The sequence below is a fragment of the Tetranychus urticae genome, chromosome 1 (genome assembly GCF_039701765.1).
Source record: "Tetranychus urticae isolate SD_2017Ah chromosome 1, NJAU_TeUrti_SD_1.0, whole genome shotgun sequence".
Lineage (NCBI taxonomy): Eukaryota > Metazoa > Arthropoda > Arachnida > Trombidiformes > Tetranychidae > Tetranychus > Tetranychus urticae.
The window spans coordinates 30,014,303-30,036,471 of NC_142958.1; the positions used below are offsets into that span (position 1 = coordinate 30,014,303).

Genomic DNA, 22,169 nt, shown 5'->3' on the forward strand with positions numbered 1-22,169 from the left:
GACAATATTGAAACATTTCAAACTAAACTCAGTTTTTTCTTGAGTAAATTGAACCTTCAAAAATATAAGACAATTTTGATTAAAATTATTCAGCTCTTTTCATTTAACCCAAGATGGTTGGATGATGAATCCATTTATTTCAAGATTTGTCAGTTGGAAGCTGTTGAGTCACGCAGAGTTTCATTTTCATGGCTGCAGCACAAGCTTACATGGGATAATTTTCAATAAATGTCGATACAATTGAAAATGTTGACTATCAAATAATTTAACCTACAAGGCATGCAAATGAACATGTAAAAAGGAGGAAGAAGAAAAAGGAAGATGATGAAGGTGGGTGAAAAAGTGTTGGTTGAAAGTGAAATTGGATTCATGATGAGTTGTAAAGAGGTCAAGTATTACATTTGTCAACATAACAAATACTTTGATGAGGATTGACCAGGAACACCAATATGCTGATAGAAACATGAAACAACCATTTTACTACAAAATAATTAAAAACTTGAGTAGCAATTGACAGTTGAGATGATGTTGAACATCTTTAGAAGAGCTTCTTTTCATTGATATTTTCCTAGTCACTCTATTTCCTTATCAATGACTGCTGTTATTGATATGGTTAACAATTAAAGATCATCAATTTGTCTAGCATTGGGATCCAACATAACCCTTGATTGCTGTCTACTGACTCCGTTGACACGATTATTACGCGATGCCGTTTCCGTGCTTATACTTTGGGTTCCATCTGAAGTTGATTTTTTACGCCAATTGTGAGCCGAAGTATTTCTTCCTCTACAAATGTCGCAAAGTGTTCTAGTCATCATTCGGATCGTATGTTCCTATCAACCAGAAATAATAAAGAGTAAATTCACCCAAAATCGTCAGTTAAAAATGATAAACAAATACAACTTACTCTTTCATGACGAGAGACCTTCTTGGCCTTCCAAACAAACTCAATGATTACAAACATCGTACCAATGGCTATGCCACAAAGAAGGACAATGAAAACACCACCAACATTGGCAACGTCCAAAGCACTTGTTTCTTCATCAAGAATCTCTGGTGGACAGGCGGCTTCCTCTGGATTTTCAAGAGCTCTGATCTCGGTTGGATAGTCTTCAAACCAAGTCTTTCTGAGCGCATCAATGCGACCCTGTTCTTGAAGCCTAAGAATCTCATTTGAAAATATTGTCCGAAACGGTGATCCTGGCCTCATGGCAATTCCATATCCTTTTTGGTCAAGTAAATCACCCACTTGGGTTAAATTACAATATCTATTGACATTGTACAAAATGGAAAGTGATTCCATGAGAAAAGCATAGTTTCCTTTGAGAACTCGCCTGACACCATCAGAATTACTTTCCGCATAAACAGGAGGTTCAGCTGATTCCATGTAAGCGTACATTCGCTGGTAAATTGTATAAGTCGAATTCTAGATTTGAAAAATAAACACAAACAAATACAAATTAAGGAGAGTGATTAAAGTTACATTCAACTTGGATTATTTACTTGGAAAAATTTTCTTGTTGATCCTGCTTTGGAGCAACCGTAAGCAACCTTTGACTGCATTGCTAGGCCTTCAGCGTTCTCTATTGGAGCGTCCATTCTAGCGACAGTCAGGAAAGCAGCTAGGTTAGCAGTATAAGATGAGACCATTATCAATGTGAAAAATGACCAAGCTGATGCCATGACTCGAGTTGATATTGATCTAAAATTGAAATGAAACTCATGAAACAAATGAAAACAAAATTGATTTGTGACTTACTTTGGTGCCAAGTCAGAACCTTGCTGCATAATAGACCCCAAACTGAACCATAAACAGTTGCCTATTGAAAATTGGGTTGTCAGTTCTTCTGGTTCATCGTCACATGGATGATCATTGAGCCATTCATAAGGACTGATGCGAGCAACTATGTACATTAGTAGACTAACGCCAATAAATGCGGTTGCTACATACAACCAAACCTCGAGCGAGAAAGGGTCGAGAAAGGCCCATAAATTTAATGGAGCAGCTGCGGGTTTACTGTATAAAATAGAGATGCCCAAAGTGATGAAGGGAATTGTAAAATCAACTCCAGTTTGTCTTTCATGAGTAATTGTAAGATCGGTTGTAGCCAGATCATGATTCTTTTCCAACATTTCACCAATCAATCCAGACCAAGTTCCGTTCTTTTTATCTTTACTTCCATAACTTTTACCAGGATAAATGGTCAAATCATATCCTGAAATACCGAGTTCCTCTTGGATTTGACGTAACAAGTCAATACAGAAACCTTCATACTTATCAAACTCATCGCCCGTCAAATTGGCGTAATCAGGCTTTTTCATTACATAAGGAACATTCTGAAAGAAAAGGCAAAATCTAAATATACATTTAAATGCGTTATAAGCCAATTTACCTCGACAACAATTAACTTCAATTTTGTTGTTTTCAAATAGTCGATTGCACTTTTCTCTTCAGCTTGTACTTCGGATGTTATATTGACTCCTGAATCCGAGTTCCATGAGCCTATCTAAAAATGACAAAAAATAATGAATAAGAGTCGAAATAAAATCACAAGGCAAACTAACCTCAGACCATTGGCCTTCCTTGAGTCGGATTATGGATAAAACAATCTTTTCTCGTAGACCTTCATCATCAAAGATTAGATGACCAGTTAATCCAGTTACACCAACCTATCAATTAATAAAGAAATTAAGTGAATATTTAGAAGTAATTCGGTTTGATATGGAATGAGAAATATTTACCTTTTTCATTTGATTAAGTAAAGGTTTGCCCAAGACCCAAGTATCGTTGAGACTGCAAGAGACTGAAGGACCGTTTAATTGATCGGTTAGTTCAGACAGACCAATAAGAGATCGAGTGAAAAGGGCTACAGCGTCATAAACCAAAGCCAAGTCAAGCTATATTTGAGTAAAAATTAGTGTCAATATTGTTAATTAACACAACTAACTATTGATACTAACTAATAATACTTACTGTTAGTCTAACATTTTCTGATGATGCTTCATATCGACCAGTCTTCCACTCTTGAGCATTATAACGTATTTTGATTCTTTCATCAAAAGGATTGAACATTCTAAATCCAGTTATGTTAAAAGCAATCAAATCAGGAGCACTTAGATTCCAAAATTGTAAATCCTAAAAGAAACGAAACAATTAACAAATTATAGCGCAATGAAAAAGGTACAACGAAAAACTACTCACCAAATCATAAAAAAGATAACTGCAGTAAAAATCGACCAAGGAAAAGGTCCTCAGCTAGAATAGTGTTGGATAGAATCAATTGAATGTTAGATTTAAATAAGTTAAATGTTTGGTTAAAAAATATTGATTATTGAATGTAAATGAAATTATTGAGGGCAAACCTTTTCCAAAATCGTAGGATAATTTTCTTTGTCAACGCTGACAATGAAATTGGAATCGCGTCTTTTCATGATGCTTTTAAACAATGTTTCGGGTGGATCACTGCGAGCGAATTTGAATTCTCGTATTTTTATTTGTAAATCTGTATCATATGTAGACATGGCCAATGAATCTTTAATCTTAATTAAATCTGCATGAAAATTGAAACAAAATAACGTTAGTAAAGTGATATCAAATTTATATAAAGTTACTGCAAAGACACAATTACTGTCAAACCTCCGATAATGTCACACTCTCAAAATGTCACAGACCCATGGCAACGAAATTAAACAATTTAGTTAATTCAGTTTTTTAATTAAATAAATTTTACGAGGACTTCAACAACGATTTTAATTGGGTATATTATAGGAATTTCCCAATTAAACATCAAAAATCACAAAATTAAATTAAAAATTAATTTTTTTGTTAAATAAAATTCGTAAAAAGGCTATTCCACCTAGAAATTATGTAAAAATAGCCAAAACGCTAATCCCACGAAGTGACATTATTGGAGGTTTGACAGTATACACAAAAACAAACATTTTGTAAAACAGATCAGTTCGATTTTCAGTTAAACCGATCGCCTTTTGGGGTTGGTTACTATACCGACCATGGACCGGGGCTGAATCGGACAAATTTACTGACAAAATTAATGAAACTTGAAACCAAACAACTAACAGTAACTGAAATTAGATTTGATCAACTGAACCTGTTTCCTTGATAAAATTGTGCAACAGCTTGGAAATATTATAACATCTAATTTCTGTGAATTTACATCTGAATATAAAATTTATATTACCACCATCAATTTACCTGTGAAGATGGTTGTGACTTTTTAAAGTCAACTGTTTCAGCATTAATAAATGGAGAAATCTGTTTTCCCTGTTAATTTTATTATAGTTTAGACTTCGATTAAGACTCAGATCATTTACAGGATATATTTTTTATCTTGGGAGTATTTAAATCGTAAAAGATGAGTGTTTACAATTTCAACAAAACCGTCATAATGATTTGCTACACAGCTTCGTTGATGTTTTTATATTCACATTTTGTATCATCAACAGACATCGAGGATCCAACAGAACAACTCGAAAGAATTTCTAACAGCCTCTTCGTTCTCGAACCTGGTGCATATCCTTACTTTGTTTCTATTCAAGAGCCAGATCCAGAAGACCCAACGGGATACAGGCAACATTGTGGTGGATCATTGTTGACAAGGAGAATCGTACTAACAGCAGCTCATTGTGTTCAAAAGTAAGCTTTAAATGATTAACCGAATGTATCCTTAAAGATCTTGTTGCATTTCTCAGTGCCTCAATGGTTTTCAAATATCGCGTTATGCCCAACACTCGAAATTTAGGATTCATTGATGTGCACGATGTAACCTACGGAATTGCGTCTTATGTGATCCACCCAGGGTATGGACATAGTGAAGTAAAAATTCAACATGACATCGCTGTTTTACTATTGGACCATCCTGATCCTCGGAGTGGAGCGACTATTGCCCTACCCGTCACTCCACCTCCTTTGTGCGTACCACTTACTATGATTGGCCTCGGTATGACGGAAGTTGGTATATGGCCAGTGACCTTGCGTCAAACAGGTGTGTTTATACTTCCTGATATAGCGTGTGGGGCTGCAAACAATGTTCAAGAATACGTTCCAGGTTTCAATCTTTGTGTTGCTAATGCTATCGTATCATCTGTATGTATTGGTGACTCGGGTGGACCTTTAATTTACACATTAAACAATATAAATTATGTAGTTGGAGTAATAGCTAGTGCATATCCTCCCTGTGGCCGCTATTCAATCTCCAATCTTGTTAATGTTTTTTCGCATTTGCAATTCATTGCTTCATCAATGTTAGCATTGAATCGTGATGAATTGAAATCTGATCAAATTCAATATGTTAAACGTTCAATGGATTCTAAATCGGATTCAAACATGACCAATGGAATGACCGATTTGAATATCATTGTACCATTCAAACATTAAAAATTTTGTTTACCTTTTGAAGATTGAATTCAAGAGAAGAAAATTCAAATGGATTCATAAAATTGTTTCAATTAACAATTTTATGAATCAATTAACAATTTGTTACAATATATGCGTTTTTTTTGTTATTTGTGTCCAAAAATATACTTGAAAGTGTTAACAATATAATTACTTGTTTTGTTGGCGATTAAGCAGCATATTATATCAAATCATTCAATTGACTATGCAGACTTATTAAATGCCATTTTATAATTCACTAAAGTCAACTATTGATCAAAAAAGTTAATCAAGTCTTTAATTTCAATCCAGATTGCACTTTAAGCGAACACAAAAATCCATGAAAATAAATGTTTGTTTTTCAATGATGATGATGTTGTTTTATAATGATCATTATAACTATCCGAATTTCACATCTAAGGCCCAACAGCTTATGATCTCCAAGCATTTATACCGACACTTTCTTCTTATTAACATAGACCAGTACTGAATTGGAAACTGAAATGATGATGACGAACGAAACTTGAGACGAAACAACTAACAGTAACTGAGATTAGATTTGATCAATGAGCTAATTTTCTTGATTAAACTGTTTAACAGCTTGGAAATGTTATATTATATGTCTAATTTCTGTGAATTTACATTTAAATTTTATATTTATATTATCAACTTCAATCAACCTGGGTAAAAATATCGAGGCTCAAAGTTTTTAGATTAATGACCGAAATCAGTAAAACTATCATAAATTGAAAAAAGTATTCAATTCATGATGTGAGACGAATGACAAGTTTCACCTCGCTAACTCTTTCGGACATAGAAAGCGACCGATTCAACTGAAAATCCAACTAATCGGTTTACAGAAAAAGAAAAGTTGTATTTCTCAAAATAAGTACATTTTCTGGTTGATCATCGAAAGTTACATAAGAAAATGAGTTTTCATGAAGAAATCTGCTTCCGTAATTACACGAAAAGCAATCGAAGTTTCAAATTTGACCTCGATTTTCTCGAAAACTGGCCATCATAGAAGTTTTTGAATCGCACAAATGGACTCAGTTCTTATGTCACTACAGACTAACAAACTCTAAATTTGACAGAAATTAATTTTTGTCAATTTGTGTTTCAATGTAAAAATTGCGTCTTTTAGTAACAACCAAAATAAAGTTAATAAAGTGCTATAAAGTTATCATAAAATGAACCTACTTTCATGTGAGTCAAAAATCAGGCTGAACGATCTCCATTCCCGGTTATAGTCAACATAATCAAAGACGGCTTTGTTTATTTTTTTTAGATCTGGATAAAGCGAGATGGTATAGTTGGGCTTGTAAGGCTGATGGACAAATGATTTAATCATGTATGGATAGTCTGGTGCAGTGTGAAGCAAAGGAACCCCAAGTCTATCAGTTATTGATTTGATAATCCAAACATTTACTCCAGAATAGGGATAAACAATGGCCCAAACACCCGAGTCTAATAGACGGCAGGCTAAAATAATAACATTTAAACCAAAATGATTAAATTGACAACATCTCTCGGAAAACAAACAATTTACTTACCTGCATGAGCTGTGCTTAAACTATCACTAAGGTCAACATTTTCAATATGAGCTTCAATCTTTGAGCCTTGAAGAGCAATGTTATTGATCCATACAGCGTGTTTAAACGCCAACTCTAAATCCTCCTCGCCAGGCTTAATAATTGCACCTGTAGTTGAATATAAATCAAGCTGGTTAATAATGATTTAACATAAACTAATGTGATAGTATTACCGATTTTGATAGTTTCTGGTAAACCAGGAATTGTTTGATGAATGACATTTACAAAGATGAAAGCGATGAGTAAAACATTATGCATTTTGTGTGAAAATGAAGCTCAATATGAGAAACACAAACTAAACAAAGAAGTCAGAATGAAATTGATGCACAATCACAGGAAAATTTAATCATTACAAGATTTGACATTTAACTTGATTATTATACATTGAGAGATCTTAATTTCGCACTATTAAAATTAAAAATTTATAGTATCAAGAGGATAAACACTGAATAAATTGATATGCATTTGACCCTGTTTGAGCAAAATGACAAGAAAAAGCAACAGAAGAATGGTAATGATGATTATTTTAGGCTTTAGACTGTTTTTGGCGAATTGCCAGAACCAAATTATCACGAGTTGCTTTTTGCATCAAAAAATCATTAAGTTTTTATTTAGTTTAATTTTGATTCACAAATTGTCGATGGATTTAGTAATAAAATAACCAATAATAAGTTTTACAATTTCACTGAATATTTACAAGATATCGAAATGAAGTGACATAAAAAAGGAATGATATTTGTTAGGATTGGTGGTCGAAAAGACATTGTCAATTTGTCCATTCAGATTAAGTCGTAAAAAGATTGTATGATTAAAGGTAAAAGATCAAATTGTCTAAGATCACAAATACACAATTTAAGATTGCCTGGTAATACTGGTATTGATTGAATCTTGGTTTCAAAAAGATACATTTGGTAATTGCGATCAGGATTTTTCTCAGCGGCAGATATGATACATTCCGTTGAAGTTATTTTTTTACAATAACTTAGATCAATTGTAGTCAAAGATGGACAATTTAATAGCAATGATTGCAAATGTTGATCATCCAAATCGGAATAAGGCAAGGCGAGACTTTGAATGTTTACCATTGAGGTTAAAGCACCAATAGATTTACTAATCTCTATTTTGTTGATGGGATTCAAGCGCTTTTTGAACATATTTGGATAAATATGCAAGTGAGTTAACTTTAAATTATTCTTGGCAATGATTTCCAGTAGTTCATTTGAATACCATTTAAACACACCTAATAAAAGAATGAGAAAATAAAGAATTGTGTTAAAAATGAATAAATTGAAAAATTACAAGGAAACAAGAAAATTACCTGAGACTTTAAATTCCTTTAGTTTATTACAGTTTTCAAATACTGGAGTAAATAAGTCTTCCAAGGTGTCATTGCAAAAGTCCAGTCTTTCAACTTGAAGAGATTCAAGATTTGTTAATTTTGATAAATTTCTTATCTGCATGAAATCAGTCTTACAAGCCTTGAATGTTAATTTACGAAGATTTGTAAGCTCAAAAACTCTGGCAAATGTTTGGTCTACTATCGGAAATAATATCTCTATTTCCTGTACTGAACGGCCATTAGAGTTAAGAAGATTGTGGATAGTTGTTTGATTAATGTTTAAATTTCCGAAGATTAAATGTTTGATATTATTTCCCAAATATTGGAAACATTTTCCGGTGATTCCACGATTAGCATGGCCTTCAGGAGCAAAACAAATCACAAGAGTCTCCAATGATGGACAGTGAGCTAATAAAATTGACAAAACGGATTCTTTTATGTTATGTGGACAAATTAAAATTTTCAACTCGATTAATTTTACAATCAAGTTGTGGTCTTTAAAATAATTATCAGGTTCTAAAGGAAAGGCATCACAAAAATCATCTGAAACACTTTCAAATTGTAGATACTTTAAATGTTGACCACTGTTTAGGATTGCCGTGAACATCGCCGGGGTTAATCTAGAAACGTGAAGATTTTCAGAAGCTAGATTTAATTTTGTTTCATTGATATTTAAATCAGTTATTAGATCACGACATCTTAAATTTTTTATGTGGTTCACACGACTGTCTTTGGGGGGATTATTCTCGAGATCCGAACTGCATGGCCGTTTAATTTTACTCATCTTCAAGTTGGTTATCTAATCAAGGAGTTCAAGGAGGACAACTAATAGTGAATTAAACACCAAATTACAATAAAATTAACACCAGAATAAAACAAAAACACTTTCCTCGTTTTCAACATATGTTTAATAATTTCTGCCATCTATATTCGTCATGAGAAACCTCAATGATTGTTTCAACTCGTTCTAGTCTAGAAAAACTTTTAAGAGTCTTTGTAATTAGTAATTAGTTTATTGCTCTTGAACTTTGAATATTTGAAAAATGTAAGCCTAATAAAATTTTCCTCTATGCAAAAAAAGCTTCGAAATATTCATAAATATCTTTGTATATTTTTTTACTATCATTGAAATTGTTATATTTCAAGTAATCAAATCTTATCTTAAACCATTATTCAAGTCATTTTATCTTGATATAAATCTGATTACTCGAACCATTTTTTGCCTTTCTAAACCGTCAAACAGAAGACCTTGCGTTTATAATCGCATAGAAGATCAGTTAATTGATCAAGATAAACCTCTCTCGGTGCACTCATTTATATTTGAGAAATTCATAAATGACTCTTGGCAAATGTATAGTTGCTCATATCATATCATAATTTTAATTAGCATTATTAATCAGTTGAAACTTGAAGTTCTCCAGTTACTAAGGGAAGATTGAGTAGCAAAATACAAATGAAATCAATCAGTATCGGTATAAATCTGGTTTATAAGGTCCATCCTCAGGAAGACCAAGGTATTCAGCTTGTGCTTTAGTAAGCTTAGTCAATTTAACACCAAGATGTGGCAGGTGCAGAGCAGCTACTTCTTCGTCAAGCTGAAAAAAGAAGATGAAAAAGTTAGTAAAAATGAAAAAATGAGTTCACAAAGACAAAGAAAGTTAATATTACTCACTTTTTTGGGCAAAATATATACACCAACCGGATATTTTCCATCAGGAGCAGTCCATAATTCAATTTGAGCAAGAACCTGATTAGAGAATGAGTTACTCATTACAAAACTAGGGTGTCCGGTAGCACAACCAAGGTTAACAAGTCTTCCAGCGGCAAGCAAAATGATATGGCGACCATTTTTAAGGGTGTAACGATCAACTTGAGGTTTGATATTGACTTTCTCTACAGCATTGGCTTCAAGCCATTTAACATCAATTTCAATATCGAAGTGACCAATATTACAAACGATTGAGTAATCTGGCATAACTTCGAAATGTTCTCCTCTAATGATGTCTTTACAACCAGTAGTTGTAACAAAGATAGACGATCGTGGAGCGGCTTCTTCCATGGTGGTGACTTCGTATCCTTCCATTGCAGCTTGTAAAGCATTGATTGGATCAATTTCAGTAACAATAACTCGTGCACCGAAAGCTCGTAATGATTGGGCTGAACCTTTACCTACATCACCGAAACCTGCGACTACACAAGTTTTACCAGCAATCATAACATCAGTAGCTCTTTTAATTCCATCACTTAAAGATTCACGACATCCGTAAAGATTGTCGAATTTGGATTTAGTAACGGAATCATTAACGTTAAAAGCTGGACATTTGAGAAGACCTTTCTTCAACATTCTGTTCAAGTTATGTACACCTGTGGTTGTCTCCTCAGATATACCCTTAATTCCAGATAAAAGTTGAGGGTATTTCTCATGAATATGATTGGTCAAATCACCTCCATCATCAAGAATCATGTTGAGAGGTTTACCATCAGGCCAGAAAATGGTTTGCTCAATGCACCATAAGTACTCTTCTTCAGTCTCGCCTTTCCAAGCATACACAGCAACACCACGTTTAGCCATGGCAGCTGCAGCATGATCTTGAGTACTGTAAATATTACATGATGACCATTGTACTTCAGCACCTAAATCAATGAGTGTCTCGATTAAAACGGCAGTTTGGATGGTCATGTGAAGACAACCAGCAATTCGAGCTCCTTTTAAAGGTTTGGATGGACCATACTTTTGCCGTAAAGACATCAAACCTGGCATTTCATTTTCGGCCAAAGTGATCTCCTCACGTCCAAAATTGGCAAGATTAATGTCAGCGACTTTATAAGCTGGTTTAGTCATGATTAACGAGGGTAGACAACGGGTGTACTAGAAAACTATGTTGAACAAGTTTTAGATGAGGACGTGGCGAGACCAGGTAATAGACTTAGCTAAATGCTGAAATATTTGTGATATAAATGCAAGAAAAACGGAATTTTTTACTCACATGTAAGCAAAGAGGAGCTTTGATCCAGTGCAAGATAAGTACTCCATCTGTTTGCTCCATCTAGAGGGAGAAACAGTTCATATTTTCACTTAAAAAATCCTAGAAATCTAAACTGTTTCTTGCAATTTATTCTGACAATTATCTAATCATTAGATTTGTCCTTTTTTCAAGTATTCATTCACAAAAATCATACTTTTCGTTCAATAAATCTATAATTGATTTGAAAAAAGATAGTTGACTAAAATAACTGTTCAATTAGCGAGAAAGGAAGTTCACAAATTGGCTCCATGCAATTTACATTGTAATTGACTACATAACTTAACGTATTTGTTAATTAAAATGTGATCACAGAAAGAAAAAACTCAAATTCTTACTATTCGATCTTATTCTCCTTGAAATAAATTGCTTTTACGAATCCATCAAAACACTCGAGAAAACATAGCTGTAAATCTTATCTAAACCAAACTTAAATTGAGAAAGGTTTTCCTGGTATGAAGAGTTAGATTTTTAAGAGTTTTAGATTAGTTAGAAAAAAGATCTGAATTAATTGATTTCATTGATACATATAAATTTTAAAGAAACTGATTTTGGAAATAATTGCTTTTCGTTTAAAATTTTGATTCTCCCATTATGCTGATAGATTCGAATAACCCGCTAAAACTAATAACAAAGGCGTCCATGTGTAAGCTCAAGCAGTTTGGAAAAATAATAAACATTGAATTTCATTGCAATTAATTCAAACAGTCATTCAGTCCGTGTTTTGATTTTTCAATTACTGGATTGTCTTTCATATCTTTTTCATTGTGATATTATTTTGTAACTCTCCGAAATGTCTGTCCTCATTGAAACAAGTGTCGGTGATATCACTATTGATTTGTTGATTCAAGAGCGCCCCAAATGTTGTTACAATTTCTTGAAATTATGCAAAATGAAATTTTATAATTTTTGTGGATTTCATAGATTAGAAAAGGATTTTATTGCTCAAACTGGTGATCCAACTGGTACTGGTGAAGGTGGTCATTCAGTGTTTTACTTTATTAACTATGAAAATGAGAAGTCAAAATTTTTCGCACGTGAAGTTGTTCCTAAAGTTAATCATACTCGACTAGGTACAGTATCAATGGTCAATAATGGTGATGACATGCATGGTTCCCAGTTTTTTATCACATTAAGAGAAGATTTGGACTATCTTGATGGAATACATACAGTTTTTGGGTATGTTGTAGAAGGATTAGATACACTTAATCGAATGAATGAGTTGTTCTTCTCTGACATTATCATCACCCATACTGTGATACTTGAAGATCCCTTTGACGACCCTCCTGATTTGATTGGAAAATATCCTGACAATTCACCTGAACCATCGGAAGAGTTGATAAGCCGAATGTGCATTGCTCATAATATTGATGAGAAACCCGAATTAGACCCGAAAGAGCAAGAAAGTAAAGCTGCCGCAACAATCTTAGAAATGATTGGAGACCTACCTTCTGAAGATGTTAAACCACCTGATAATGTGTTATTTGTTTGCAAATTGAATCCTGTCACAAATGAAGAAGATTTGTCTATGATTTTCCGCCGATTTGGACCAATCAAAGAATGTGAAGTAATAAGAGACTATAAAACTGGTGATTCGTTACAATACGCTTTCATTGAATTTGAAAATGTAAAAGACTGTGAACAAGCATATTTCAAAATGGATAATGTTGTTATCGACGACAGAAGAATTCATGTGGATTTCAGTCAGTCTGTCGCTAAGTTCAAATGGAAACGTAAATCTGATCTTCAAAATGTTCATGAGCCAAGAGCTAAAAGAAGTGATGAATTTCCCAGAAACAGAGGTAGAGACGAGAAAGAAAGAAATAGAGATAGAGACAGAGACGGTGATAGAGACAGAGATAGGGATAGAGAAAGGGATAGGGACAGAGATCGGTATAGAGAAAGAGATCGAGAAAGAGAGAGAGATCGAGATCGCAACCGAAACCGAGACAGAGATACAGATAGAGATAGAGATAGGGGCAGAGAAAGAGAAAGAGAAAAACGCCGGGAAAGAAATGATGATGAAGATCGCCATTCAAAGGATCATTATGGTGAGGATCGACCTACAAAGTATGGTCCTAGAGATGATCGTTATGGTAATGATCACCACGAGAAAGATCGTTCTGGTCACAGAAGTAATGATAAAAGTCGAAAGATGGATTACGATGAAGATAGATACCAAAGAAAAGATCGAAGGGACAAAGATAGGGAAAAGGGAGAACGCCGAGATGAATCAAGGAGCAGAACGAAAAGTCATCGTCACTAAATTTTCCCCATAATTTTGATTTTCAATTTTTTGTACAGAGATTTCATTTGTATTAATGGTGCCATTCATATAAATATTTTGTAAACTAACTTGTACAGTTGTGATCAAATACACACAAATTCAACTAACCAAACTTGTGAAATATAAATGCACCAAACGTGAATGTTGCCAATTCAAGAACCAACCTTTCTAGCAACAACTCATCCTTGAGTGACAGTGGATAAAAACATGGCTGTGACCTGATTGGGAGAAGAAATGACCTAAAAGAAACAACTTGACCAAAATATAAATGTAATTAACCAATAATAATACAATTAAATTCATCCACATAGATGTTAATATTTAAAATTCGCTCGTCGAGCTTTGCCTGGCAACCAGGGGGTGTACACAGTCACTCAGCCATCTTGGCTAAAACACTGGAAACCTGCAATAAACAGAGTTGCTTATGCTTACTAAGCTTAAGCTAATACTCGTCACTTTAAGCTGCTCATTTGACAATTAAGTTAATTGTAATTATTTATATGAAATTGACCTGTTTGTTTAGTTAATCAAATTTTATTTATTTATTGAGTGTCAATCTAGTAAATTTTTGAAATTGTCAAATAATTGCCATGAGGCTAACCTTATCTCCGGAATGGATTCCTGTTATTGTTTTTATATTTGTATTTATTTTTGAATCATTAGCCGGGTAAGTTAACTAAAGAAACATTTTATTGTTTATTTTTTTATCACTTATTTCTCGTTTTTTCAAAGTTTAACAATTAACTTAAATGTTTTTGATGATGTTTGAAATTTCATATCAAACTAAACCCATTCTAATTTGGTTTTGTTTTTGTTTTTGCAGGAGAGATTTTTATCAAATCTTGGGGGTAGCTAAGAATGCTAACCTAAATCAAATTAAAAAAGCTTATCGAAAACTCGCCAAAGAAATGCATCCTGATAGAAATAAAGATGATCCAAAAGCTCAAGAAAAATTCCAAGATTTAGCAGCGGCATATGAGGTAAAAACACAAGCAATACATAATTGTGTATATTGATTTATGAAAACTGAAATTTCATAGTTACTGCCACGCTATTCAAGATTAGAAATTGGCATTAGTGCTCAACATAATTTGTTAATTTAAGTTTTAATGAAAGCCTTTTTTCTTCAGGTTTTATCAGACGCCGATAAACGAAAAACATATGATAGGCATGGAGAAGAAGGTTTAAACAGGGATTCTTTTGGAGGTAGCGATCCATTTTCAAGGTAATTTAATTTTCTTTATCTTTGTTTGGATTCGTAAGATTACGATCATAACAGAATTTCTAATCTAAATTTTATTTATTTTGCATAATGACAGTTTTTTTGGTGATTTCGGTTTTTCATTTTTTGGACAAGACAATAGAGAAGAAAGAGAAACGCCGAAAGGTGGTGATGTTATAATCGATTTATGGGTGACTCTTGAAGAGCTGTATTCTGGTAATTTTGTTGAACTTGTCAGAAACAAAGTTGTCTTCAAACAAACAAGTGGTACCCGTAAATGCAATTGTAGACAAGAAATGGTAACCCGCCAACTGGGACCTGGACGATTCCAAATGATGCAACAATCAGTCTGTGATGAGTGCCCTAACCAAGAATTAGTCAATGAAGAAAAACTTTTAGAAATTGAAATTGAACCTGGTATGAAAGACGGCCAAGAACAACGTATAAGAGGAGAAGGAGAACCTCATATTGATGGTGATCCCGGTGATTTAGTGATAAAAGTGAGAACCTCTCCACATCCGATTTTTGAGAGAAGAGGCGACGATTTGTACACTAATGTTACAATTTCTCTTACTGACGCATTAATTGGTTTTGAAATGACAATACCTCATCTTGATGGTCACAAAATCAACGTAAAACGCGACAAGATAACCTGGCCAGGGGCTAGAATGAGAAAACCTAATGAAGGAATGCCAAATTATGAAAACAATCTTTCCCACGGAACACTTTTTATAACTTTTGATGTTGATTTTCCTAAAGGTGAATTAACTGAAGAACAGAGAAATCAGATCAAAGCATTACTTCAAGAGCCTTCCAAAACCAAAGCTTATAATGGTTTACGAGGATATTAATTTCACACAATTAAAAATTTTACAAAAAAATCTAAAATAATTGCATTTTGATTCTCACTTTAAAGTAAAACTGTGAATATACTCTTAAAATTTTTACAATTTTAACCAATTTTGTATCCAAATAATAACTAGAAAAGTAAGTTTTCGAGGAGAACAATTCAAATTTGATTAACTATTTGTTTATTATTTATTTGAGTTTATAATTAAATCCATTCGATGAATTGCCAGAAAAGTTTAATCCATTAATTTCTAGTAGAAGATAAAAATATTTACAGGTTATTAGCAGATTGTGATCCAATCTAATTTTTAACAGCAAAGCATTTCGAAGACGTAACAAGTTTAAGTGTTGATTTAGATAACAGAGACATTAATACAAGTTTAGGAAATCAGCAGAAATAAAAAGATGTTCAACTGAATCAGTGAAGTAATACAACTGATTTCAATGATTTCAGCATTTAAAGCTTTGTTGGAAGCGCATGTTCATCCTATTTGAATGGGCGTTGAAACAGATTCAATGGCGAATCAAGGAGTAATTCAGTTTACTATTGGTTAACAGTGATATTATCAAGGTGAGACTGAAAAGCTTAACATGTTTGACTGAGTGAACATTTCATTGATCGGAAAAAAATAAGCAGGGGAAAAAAGGATAACGAGGTGAATGATTATGAGGAAGACAGTAAAATATCATCAACTAATAGCTCAATCTTGCAGATAATGATGATGATGGAGGAAGAGATAGAAAGGGAATCGCAATAAGCTCAGAACCACAAGAAAATGAAAGCTTAAATATTAATAAAATGTGAACAAAATAAAAGACATAATCGCTTTATTAAAAGCAATCTCCATCTCGGAAGCAAATGATTAAAAGGCGGAGTCTTTTGGAATCACTTTCATCCTCACCTTCATCTTTATCATCATTCTTCATCATCTTTATCGTCATCTTTTTCAATCTTTAGCTTCATATCAAGCATATATTAATACCAATGTAACCAATGTTTCAAAGGGAAAAACGTTTTACCATTGAGAAGCAAAGCATATGTTAAAGAGGGTGGAAAGGAGGTTGTTAAAGAAGGAGAGAGCCAATGATGATGGGGGTGACGATGAGGATGAAGATAAAGATGGGGATGAGGATGATGGTGAAGAGAGATTTGTGATCTTTGATGGTGAACGGAAATAAACTCCGGTCAACATCACTTGAGATTGATTTTTGTTTAAGGATTGACTTCAACCTTGCAGGATAATCTCACTCCATTTTATCCAGTCTTTCAACAAATTGTTTTCAATTATTTAACTGTGCTTCTAAATACTTATACATCAATATCAATCAATTAGTCAGCTAATTTACTAGCTCATTAGTTAATAAAATAACAAGATCTAAGCTATAGAGTTGAAATTATTTGTTTTCAAATCTTTGCTTGCTGTTACCTTCAGTTTGGTTTATTTGCCAAGACATTCAGTCAAGGTATTTTGCCTCCTTAAATCAACTGTGTGTTAATCAAATCAGTTAATGCTCAACTTGATTCACATCAATTTATATACAGTTTCATAAATGTATGGATTTATTTTATAATGTATCCTCGATTGATATAAATGTGAACAAAAATAATATCCAATTGATGTCAATTTTTGTTTCTCTGTGTATTTTCACGCTTCATTCAACAGTACAAATAGTCAATTAAAATAAAAAGGTAACAAGAAAAGTCAACTAATGTTTAATCAATTTCAGTTTCATTGACTTTTAACTTCATCAATTATAAATATATACATCAATGTACAACATAAGTGATCAAAAAGTGAAGCAAAACTGGAATCATAAGTCACAATAATTATGGTTAAAACTGAACTCTTCAATAATATTCACATTACAGGAAACATGAATTTTATCCTATCATCATCTCCATCATCAACATCAACTTCATCTTCCAACTCTTCATATGCATCAACATCTCCATCATCTTCATCGTCCCATTTGCCTTCTTCACCAACAAATCAAACTGCCCAAAGAAACAACACAAATGTTCGTGTCCGTCAACGTCACCCAACTAAATCAACAGTTATTACAATCAACAGTAAATCACCTTCCTCACCAACATCATCGCTTTCCTCACCTTCATCATCATCTACATCTTCATCACCTTTATCAAGTCGCACTTTATCATCTGCTTCTCCCCAACTTAAACCTTTAGTCCGTTTAATTCCTAAAGTAACATCTCAATTGAACATCACTTCAGATCAATTGTATCAACCATTTACAAATTTACACAACAATGAAATTGTTAGATCACAATCAAATTGTTCTTCCCATCTCTCCAATGGTTACTTTTCGGATTCAATCAACTCCCATTGGAATACAAATGAGCAAATTAACCATCCTCACAATCATCATCGTAACCATTTACAACATTCACAATCCCAACCGCAACAGAATCTGAATCTATCCAATTCATATCCAGTCAGTTCATTCCAAATGGGATTAAATAATAATCTTTACATTCCATATCCACCTAATCATCATTGTTCGTCTTCGTCAGCTTCACCAACAGCTCATCAAGTAACATCATCAACCAATGATTGTCCATCGATGGCACCCTCTTGTCCAAAAAGTAAATGTCCTTGTCTAGTCCCATCACCATCAGCGTCAACTTCATTAACAGGTAACTTTATTCAAATATCTAGTCAACCTGATTCTTCATTATCACCCTCGACGTCTTCATCATCAACAATAACAAATAATTTGTGTCCAGTGAATGCTGTTAATTGTACCAATGAGTGTCCGCCACAATGCGCTTTACCGGTTACAGTTAACTCAAACAGCTCCAGCTCCAATAACACAATAATCAGCGCAAATACTAATAGTAACACTAGTCATAAACCGTCTAAACCCCGTCGTAGGGTTGCCACAATGGCTCAAAGACGAGCAGCAAATATCCGTGAAAGAAGACGAATGTTTCATTTGAATACGGCTTTTGATAGATTAAGGAAAAAGGTTCCAACTTTTGCTTATGAGAAACGATTATCACGAATAGAAACTCTCAGGTTAGCCGTTATGTACATCACTTTTATGACTGAAATTTTAAAAGGTACATCAGCTAAAGATTGTTCACCAAGAATCCCACTTCATCCTTCAACCGGATCATTCCAAAACCACCAAATAATTGATACATCATCTTCATCATCCACTTCATCCTCCTCTTCGACTTCATCATCGCCAATTTGGGAATCCAATCATATCCATACTTAATGTACAATCTACAAAATTACAAATGTAAATACATTAAAGTCACTAAAATTAACAAATAATAACAAACATAAAAGGAGATATTACATCTTACCAAAAAGATATTTTTCCAGATCAATCTTTTGTTTAACCAAATATCAAAGTTAACTTAAATTCACAGTAAATAGACACCAAAGTAATGATTAAATTTAATTATATTTTTAAAGCTAATCAAAGCTAAAAATCGAAACTTAAATCTGAATAATAATAAACTTCAATTTGTATTGTGATTAAACAAACAAAATTATCTAGAGATAAATAAAGCCAAATGAATCGTCCAATCATTTCATTCTTAAAACATCCGCTTTTTTCAAAATTTGTTCAACCAAGTGATTGTCACACACAATGATTAGCTAAACAATTAATATAACGATCTAACAATTATGCTTAGCCTTATTAATGATAAACTAATTAATTGCAATTGTTCTGAATAATCTGAAGGTTGGTACTAGAAACAAAATCTTCAAAATAACAGCAAAATATTCAGCAAAGTGACTAAAGTTACTCTATAAAGAAATGTATATATCAATGATGATATTAAGATTCTGAGCCTATACCTACTGGGAGTTATGATTCTTACCTATAGTATTATCATTCGAAAAGATAATATCAAAAATGATAAATAAAAAAGCAAAATTTGATTAAATAACATTGTGAGTTATTCAGTAATCAAGATGATTCTGAAGATGGAAAGCAAAAAATTGTCACTCATTGAAAGCGTTATAATTTCATGAATTAACTACCAATTGCGATACAATTTAATCAAAATATTATTAATACTACTTGACCTTAGTAGTACATTAGATTTAACCACATCGAGAAGTGTGTCTTAACACGCGGCGGAAAACGCGTGTGGATGTAATCTTTATATTAACTTGATGTTCACTGGATTGTTGTTATTGCTTTTAATAACAATCACGGTTCCATCCTTAATTATTATCTTATTTATTTGCTTATAATAACAATATTAGCATATGATTGTGTTTAAATTGCATTTATATTGATAAATTATGATAAAAATTGAAAGTTAAAATCAATTTAAAAATCGCGGACTAAAAATGAAAATGAATCATTCGTTTTTTCCCACTTATTACTTCTTCGTCTGCTCGATTTGTGTTTGATTTTTTTTGCCATTGATTTTGAATAATGTTCAATTTATTTTGTTTGTGTTTACATTGTTTAACATTATTACCAATTAGTTGATTGTTATTAGCTGTTTGTATCAATCTATAAATCAAGAAAAGAGGATTTCTTACAATTTGTAAACAACATTAGAGTTGATCAACATTATAATGTGGTGATTACTTCTTGTTGCTTTTTTTCTCAATGCTTCTTTGTGATGTTTGCTTTTTTGATATTATAATTTCCAACTTACTAAATCATTTTTATTATAAATGTTTATCACAAATATTATACTGGACAATGTGAGTTAATGTTGATAAATCAATATTTATTTGGTAATTGTTTCCTACCTTTCTTTTATTTCATCAATCAAATTAGGATACATATTTACTCAAAAGCATACAGTTGCCTGTTAATGTCCGTAACTTGGATGGACCATTCAGTGGAAAAATTTGTTACAATCGTAATTAGTATGACCCATACTTTGATTAATACATGGTCCAGATTAATTATCTTGGATAAAGTATAAATTTTCAACTAATTAATTGCCATGAAAAAGGAAAATTTTTTGAAGCTGGCAACAACACAAGAAAATAAGGAACAATTGTAAGTATTAAAAAAGCGTTAAAAGGGAATCCCATCCATAAAAAAGGAGACAAATTGCCATTAAATTCAATATTAACTAAATCAGTGAAGAAACATATTAATTCAAGGTTTGACCGTGTAAAAAGTGAGACATAAAATCAGCTAATCACTCAATAGATGATTTAACAAATGAGCCTTTAACCTAACGGAGGATTATAATTCAAATAAAGTTAATCGGATTGAGATCATTTTCATTTTTTTTCACTTCTTTTTATCCTATCGCTGCCTTTTTCAGCTCTAATATACAGCAACAATTTATCTCCTCTGTAACTAAATTAAGTTATATTCAATGACAACCAAATCTAATTCACCTTGCATATACATTATAAAAGGCTGTTTACCGATTTACCCTTTTTTTATCGATTCGATTCTAATATTTTTAATATTTCTCTTCCTTAATCTAGACTTAATTGTTACCAAAAAGTTCGAAGAGGAATATAATTTACTTTTAATTGGCGATCAATTCCAAAAATAATTCACCCAAAGCAAAGTCTCGAGCATTAAATACAACTGGAGACATGAATCGAAGTCAAAATCTCAACATTCCCATTTTATATATGATTGATTCTCCTACCAAAAAGCCTTTCTGATTGTCAGCTGAACATTTGAACTCGTCCTAATCTTGGCTCTTGTTTTCACCTGATTCAAGAGAACAATCAATCGCATTGACCATCAAACCTGGATGTAGTTATGATTAATGTATACATAAGCCAAAAATCTAAGGACATTGAAGTTAGAGAGTAAAGTCAACTTGTCGATTGATTGGCCTCTTTCACGTTTACTTGGTTTAATGCTTTTATCCTCTTCAAGTGTTGATCATCATAGGGCGATGGAAGGACAAAAAAGTCAAATTATGGATGAAATAAAGATCCTCATCATAATAATAATGAGCCTAATGTTAATGTTATAATAGAAGTGTCAATTTAATAACCAAACTCTGATCCATTTTCATTCCGTTTCTCAATTACTTTTGACTTAGAGTTTCTTTTTCTTTCCCTTTTGTCAACCATAATCTGTTTAAGGGTAAAAATCATAAGCAAAGTTTACCCTCATTTGTATTACATTTAATCCTGTAAGGCACAAAAAAGGCATCATTTTATTATGAAAAATTATTGTTACCGTTTTTCATTTCCACCTACATATTGAACAATTATCTTGATTCTGATACAGATTCATCAGATTAATTTTATTCTTTCATTTCATCGACTCTGATTTTCAATTTCCTTTGACATCTTATTTTTTTGTAAATGTTTTTTGGGTATTTGTTATGACAATTGAATAACTGTTCAAATGTTGATTGACAGTTAAATGCACGGAAAGCATAAAATTATGAATCTTGAATCAGTGCTTAGAAAATATTGACACAAGAGTAAACAATTATAATTGTTGCTATAAGTGTTCATCTATCCGGATAATTAT

At 32.7% G+C, this 22,169-nt stretch overlaps 6 protein-coding genes and 1 long non-coding RNA gene across 7 annotated transcripts; 4 read left to right on the forward strand and 3 right to left on the reverse strand.

Moving 5' to 3' along the window:
* Positions 1 to 96: 96 nt before the first annotated feature.
* On the reverse strand, positions 97 to 7,485 carry LOC107361637 (glutamate receptor ionotropic, kainate 2). The gene is made up of 13 exons (XM_089270031.1): positions 7,158 to 7,485; positions 6,946 to 7,092; positions 6,593 to 6,874; positions 3,364 to 3,551; positions 3,203 to 3,256; positions 2,975 to 3,136; positions 2,743 to 2,898; positions 2,566 to 2,670; positions 2,394 to 2,507; positions 1,760 to 2,337; positions 1,504 to 1,702; positions 908 to 1,426; positions 97 to 833 (listed from the first exon to the last, which is right to left on the reverse strand). Exons 1-13 carry the CDS (start codon positions 7,240 to 7,242, stop codon positions 621 to 623), a joined length of 2,802 nt encoding a protein of 933 aa, XP_089126157.1. The 5' UTR covers positions 7,243 to 7,485; the 3' UTR covers positions 97 to 620.
* Positions 4,165 to 5,586, forward strand: LOC107361643 (brachyurin-like). Its single transcript, XM_015928490.3, has 2 exons — positions 4,165 to 4,654; positions 4,711 to 5,586. Exons 1-2 carry the CDS (start codon positions 4,374 to 4,376, stop codon positions 5,393 to 5,395), a joined length of 966 nt encoding a protein of 321 aa, XP_015783976.1. The 5' UTR covers positions 4,165 to 4,373; the 3' UTR covers positions 5,396 to 5,586.
* A 79-nt stretch (positions 7,486 to 7,564) lies between the features above and the next one.
* LOC149094937 (uncharacterized) lies at positions 7,565 to 9,264 on the reverse strand. The gene is made up of 2 exons (XM_089270032.1): positions 8,303 to 9,264; positions 7,565 to 8,224 (listed from the first exon to the last, which is right to left on the reverse strand). Exons 1-2 carry the CDS (start codon positions 9,105 to 9,107, stop codon positions 7,764 to 7,766), a joined length of 1,266 nt encoding a protein of 421 aa, XP_089126158.1. The 5' UTR covers positions 9,108 to 9,264; the 3' UTR covers positions 7,565 to 7,763.
* Positions 9,265 to 9,680: 416 nt separating this feature from the next.
* Ahcy (adenosylhomocysteinase) lies at positions 9,681 to 11,264 on the reverse strand. Its single transcript, XM_015928484.3, has 2 exons — positions 9,996 to 11,264; positions 9,681 to 9,918 (listed from the first exon to the last, which is right to left on the reverse strand). Exons 1-2 carry the CDS (start codon positions 11,163 to 11,165, stop codon positions 9,787 to 9,789), a joined length of 1,302 nt encoding a protein of 433 aa, XP_015783970.1. The 5' UTR covers positions 11,166 to 11,264; the 3' UTR covers positions 9,681 to 9,786.
* Positions 11,265 to 11,998: 734 nt separating this feature from the next.
* Positions 11,999 to 19,072, forward strand: LOC149094938 (uncharacterized). Its single transcript, XM_089266152.1, has 2 exons — positions 11,999 to 13,610; positions 17,524 to 19,072. The coding sequence occupies exons 1-2, from the start codon at positions 12,140 to 12,142 to the stop codon at positions 18,945 to 18,947; spliced, it is 2,895 nt and encodes a 964-aa protein (XP_089122278.1). The 5' UTR covers positions 11,999 to 12,139; the 3' UTR covers positions 18,948 to 19,072.
* Positions 14,053 to 15,938, forward strand: shv (DnaJ heat shock protein family member shriveled). The gene is made up of 4 exons (XM_015928911.3): positions 14,053 to 14,300; positions 14,457 to 14,613; positions 14,764 to 14,858; positions 14,953 to 15,938. Exons 1-4 carry the CDS (start codon positions 14,224 to 14,226, stop codon positions 15,704 to 15,706), a joined length of 1,083 nt encoding a protein of 360 aa, XP_015784397.1. The 5' UTR covers positions 14,053 to 14,223; the 3' UTR covers positions 15,707 to 15,938.
* Positions 19,073 to 20,074: 1,002 nt separating the features above from the next.
* On the forward strand, positions 20,075 to 21,947 carry LOC149094939 (uncharacterized). Its single transcript, XR_016200863.1, has 3 exons — positions 20,075 to 20,407; positions 20,484 to 20,711; positions 21,155 to 21,947. It is a non-coding gene; the product is annotated as an uncharacterized LOC149094939 (long non-coding RNA).
* Positions 21,948 to 22,169: the final 222 nt, after the last annotated feature.

What these genes read in the sequence shown, in the direction of transcription:
- Ahcy (XM_015928484.3), bottom strand. Translation starts at nt 11,165, where the DNA reads ATGACTAAACCAGCTTATAAAGTCGCTGACATTAATCTTGCCAATTTT. An exon ending in TATATATTTTGCCCAAAAAA is followed by an intron (nt 9,919 to 9,995) that starts GTGAGTAATATT and finishes TTCTTTTTTCAG; the next exon opens with CTTGACGAAGAAGTAGCTGC.
- LOC149094937 (XM_089270032.1), bottom strand. Translation starts at nt 9,107, where the DNA reads ATGAGTAAAATTAAACGGCCATGCAGTTCGGATCTCGAGAATAATCCC. An exon ending in AAAGGAATTTAAAGTCTCAG is followed by an intron (nt 8,225 to 8,302) that starts GTAATTTTCTTG and finishes TTCTTTTATTAG; the next exon opens with GTGTGTTTAAATGGTATTCA.
- shv (XM_015928911.3), top strand. Translation starts at nt 14,224, where the DNA reads ATGAGGCTAACCTTATCTCCGGAATGGATTCCTGTTATTGTTTTTATA. An exon ending in ATTTAGCAGCGGCATATGAG is followed by an intron (nt 14,614 to 14,763) that starts GTAAAAACACAA and finishes TTTTTTCTTCAG; the next exon opens with GTTTTATCAGACGCCGATAA. An exon ending in GGTAGCGATCCATTTTCAAG is followed by an intron (nt 14,859 to 14,952) that starts GTAATTTAATTT and finishes GCATAATGACAG; the next exon opens with TTTTTTTGGTGATTTCGGTT.
- LOC149094938 (XM_089266152.1), top strand. Translation starts at nt 12,140, where the DNA reads ATGTCTGTCCTCATTGAAACAAGTGTCGGTGATATCACTATTGATTTG. An exon ending in AACGAAAAGTCATCGTCACT is followed by an intron (nt 13,611 to 17,523) that starts AAATTTTCCCCA and finishes TGGAATCATAAG; the next exon opens with TCACAATAATTATGGTTAAA.
- LOC107361643 (XM_015928490.3), top strand. Translation starts at nt 4,374, where the DNA reads ATGAGTGTTTACAATTTCAACAAAACCGTCATAATGATTTGCTACACA. An exon ending in GCAGCTCATTGTGTTCAAAA is followed by an intron (nt 4,655 to 4,710) that starts GTAAGCTTTAAA and finishes TGCATTTCTCAG; the next exon opens with TGCCTCAATGGTTTTCAAAT.
- LOC107361637 (XM_089270031.1), bottom strand. Translation starts at nt 7,242, where the DNA reads ATGCATAATGTTTTACTCATCGCTTTCATCTTTGTAAATGTCATTCAT. An exon ending in CAGAAAATGTTAGACTAACA is followed by an intron (nt 2,899 to 2,974) that starts GTAAGTATTATT and finishes ACTCAAATATAG; the next exon opens with CTTGACTTGGCTTTGGTTTA. An exon ending in GGTTCTGACTTGGCACCAAA is followed by an intron (nt 1,703 to 1,759) that starts GTAAGTCACAAA and finishes TTTCAATTTTAG; the next exon opens with ATCAATATCAACTCGAGTCA.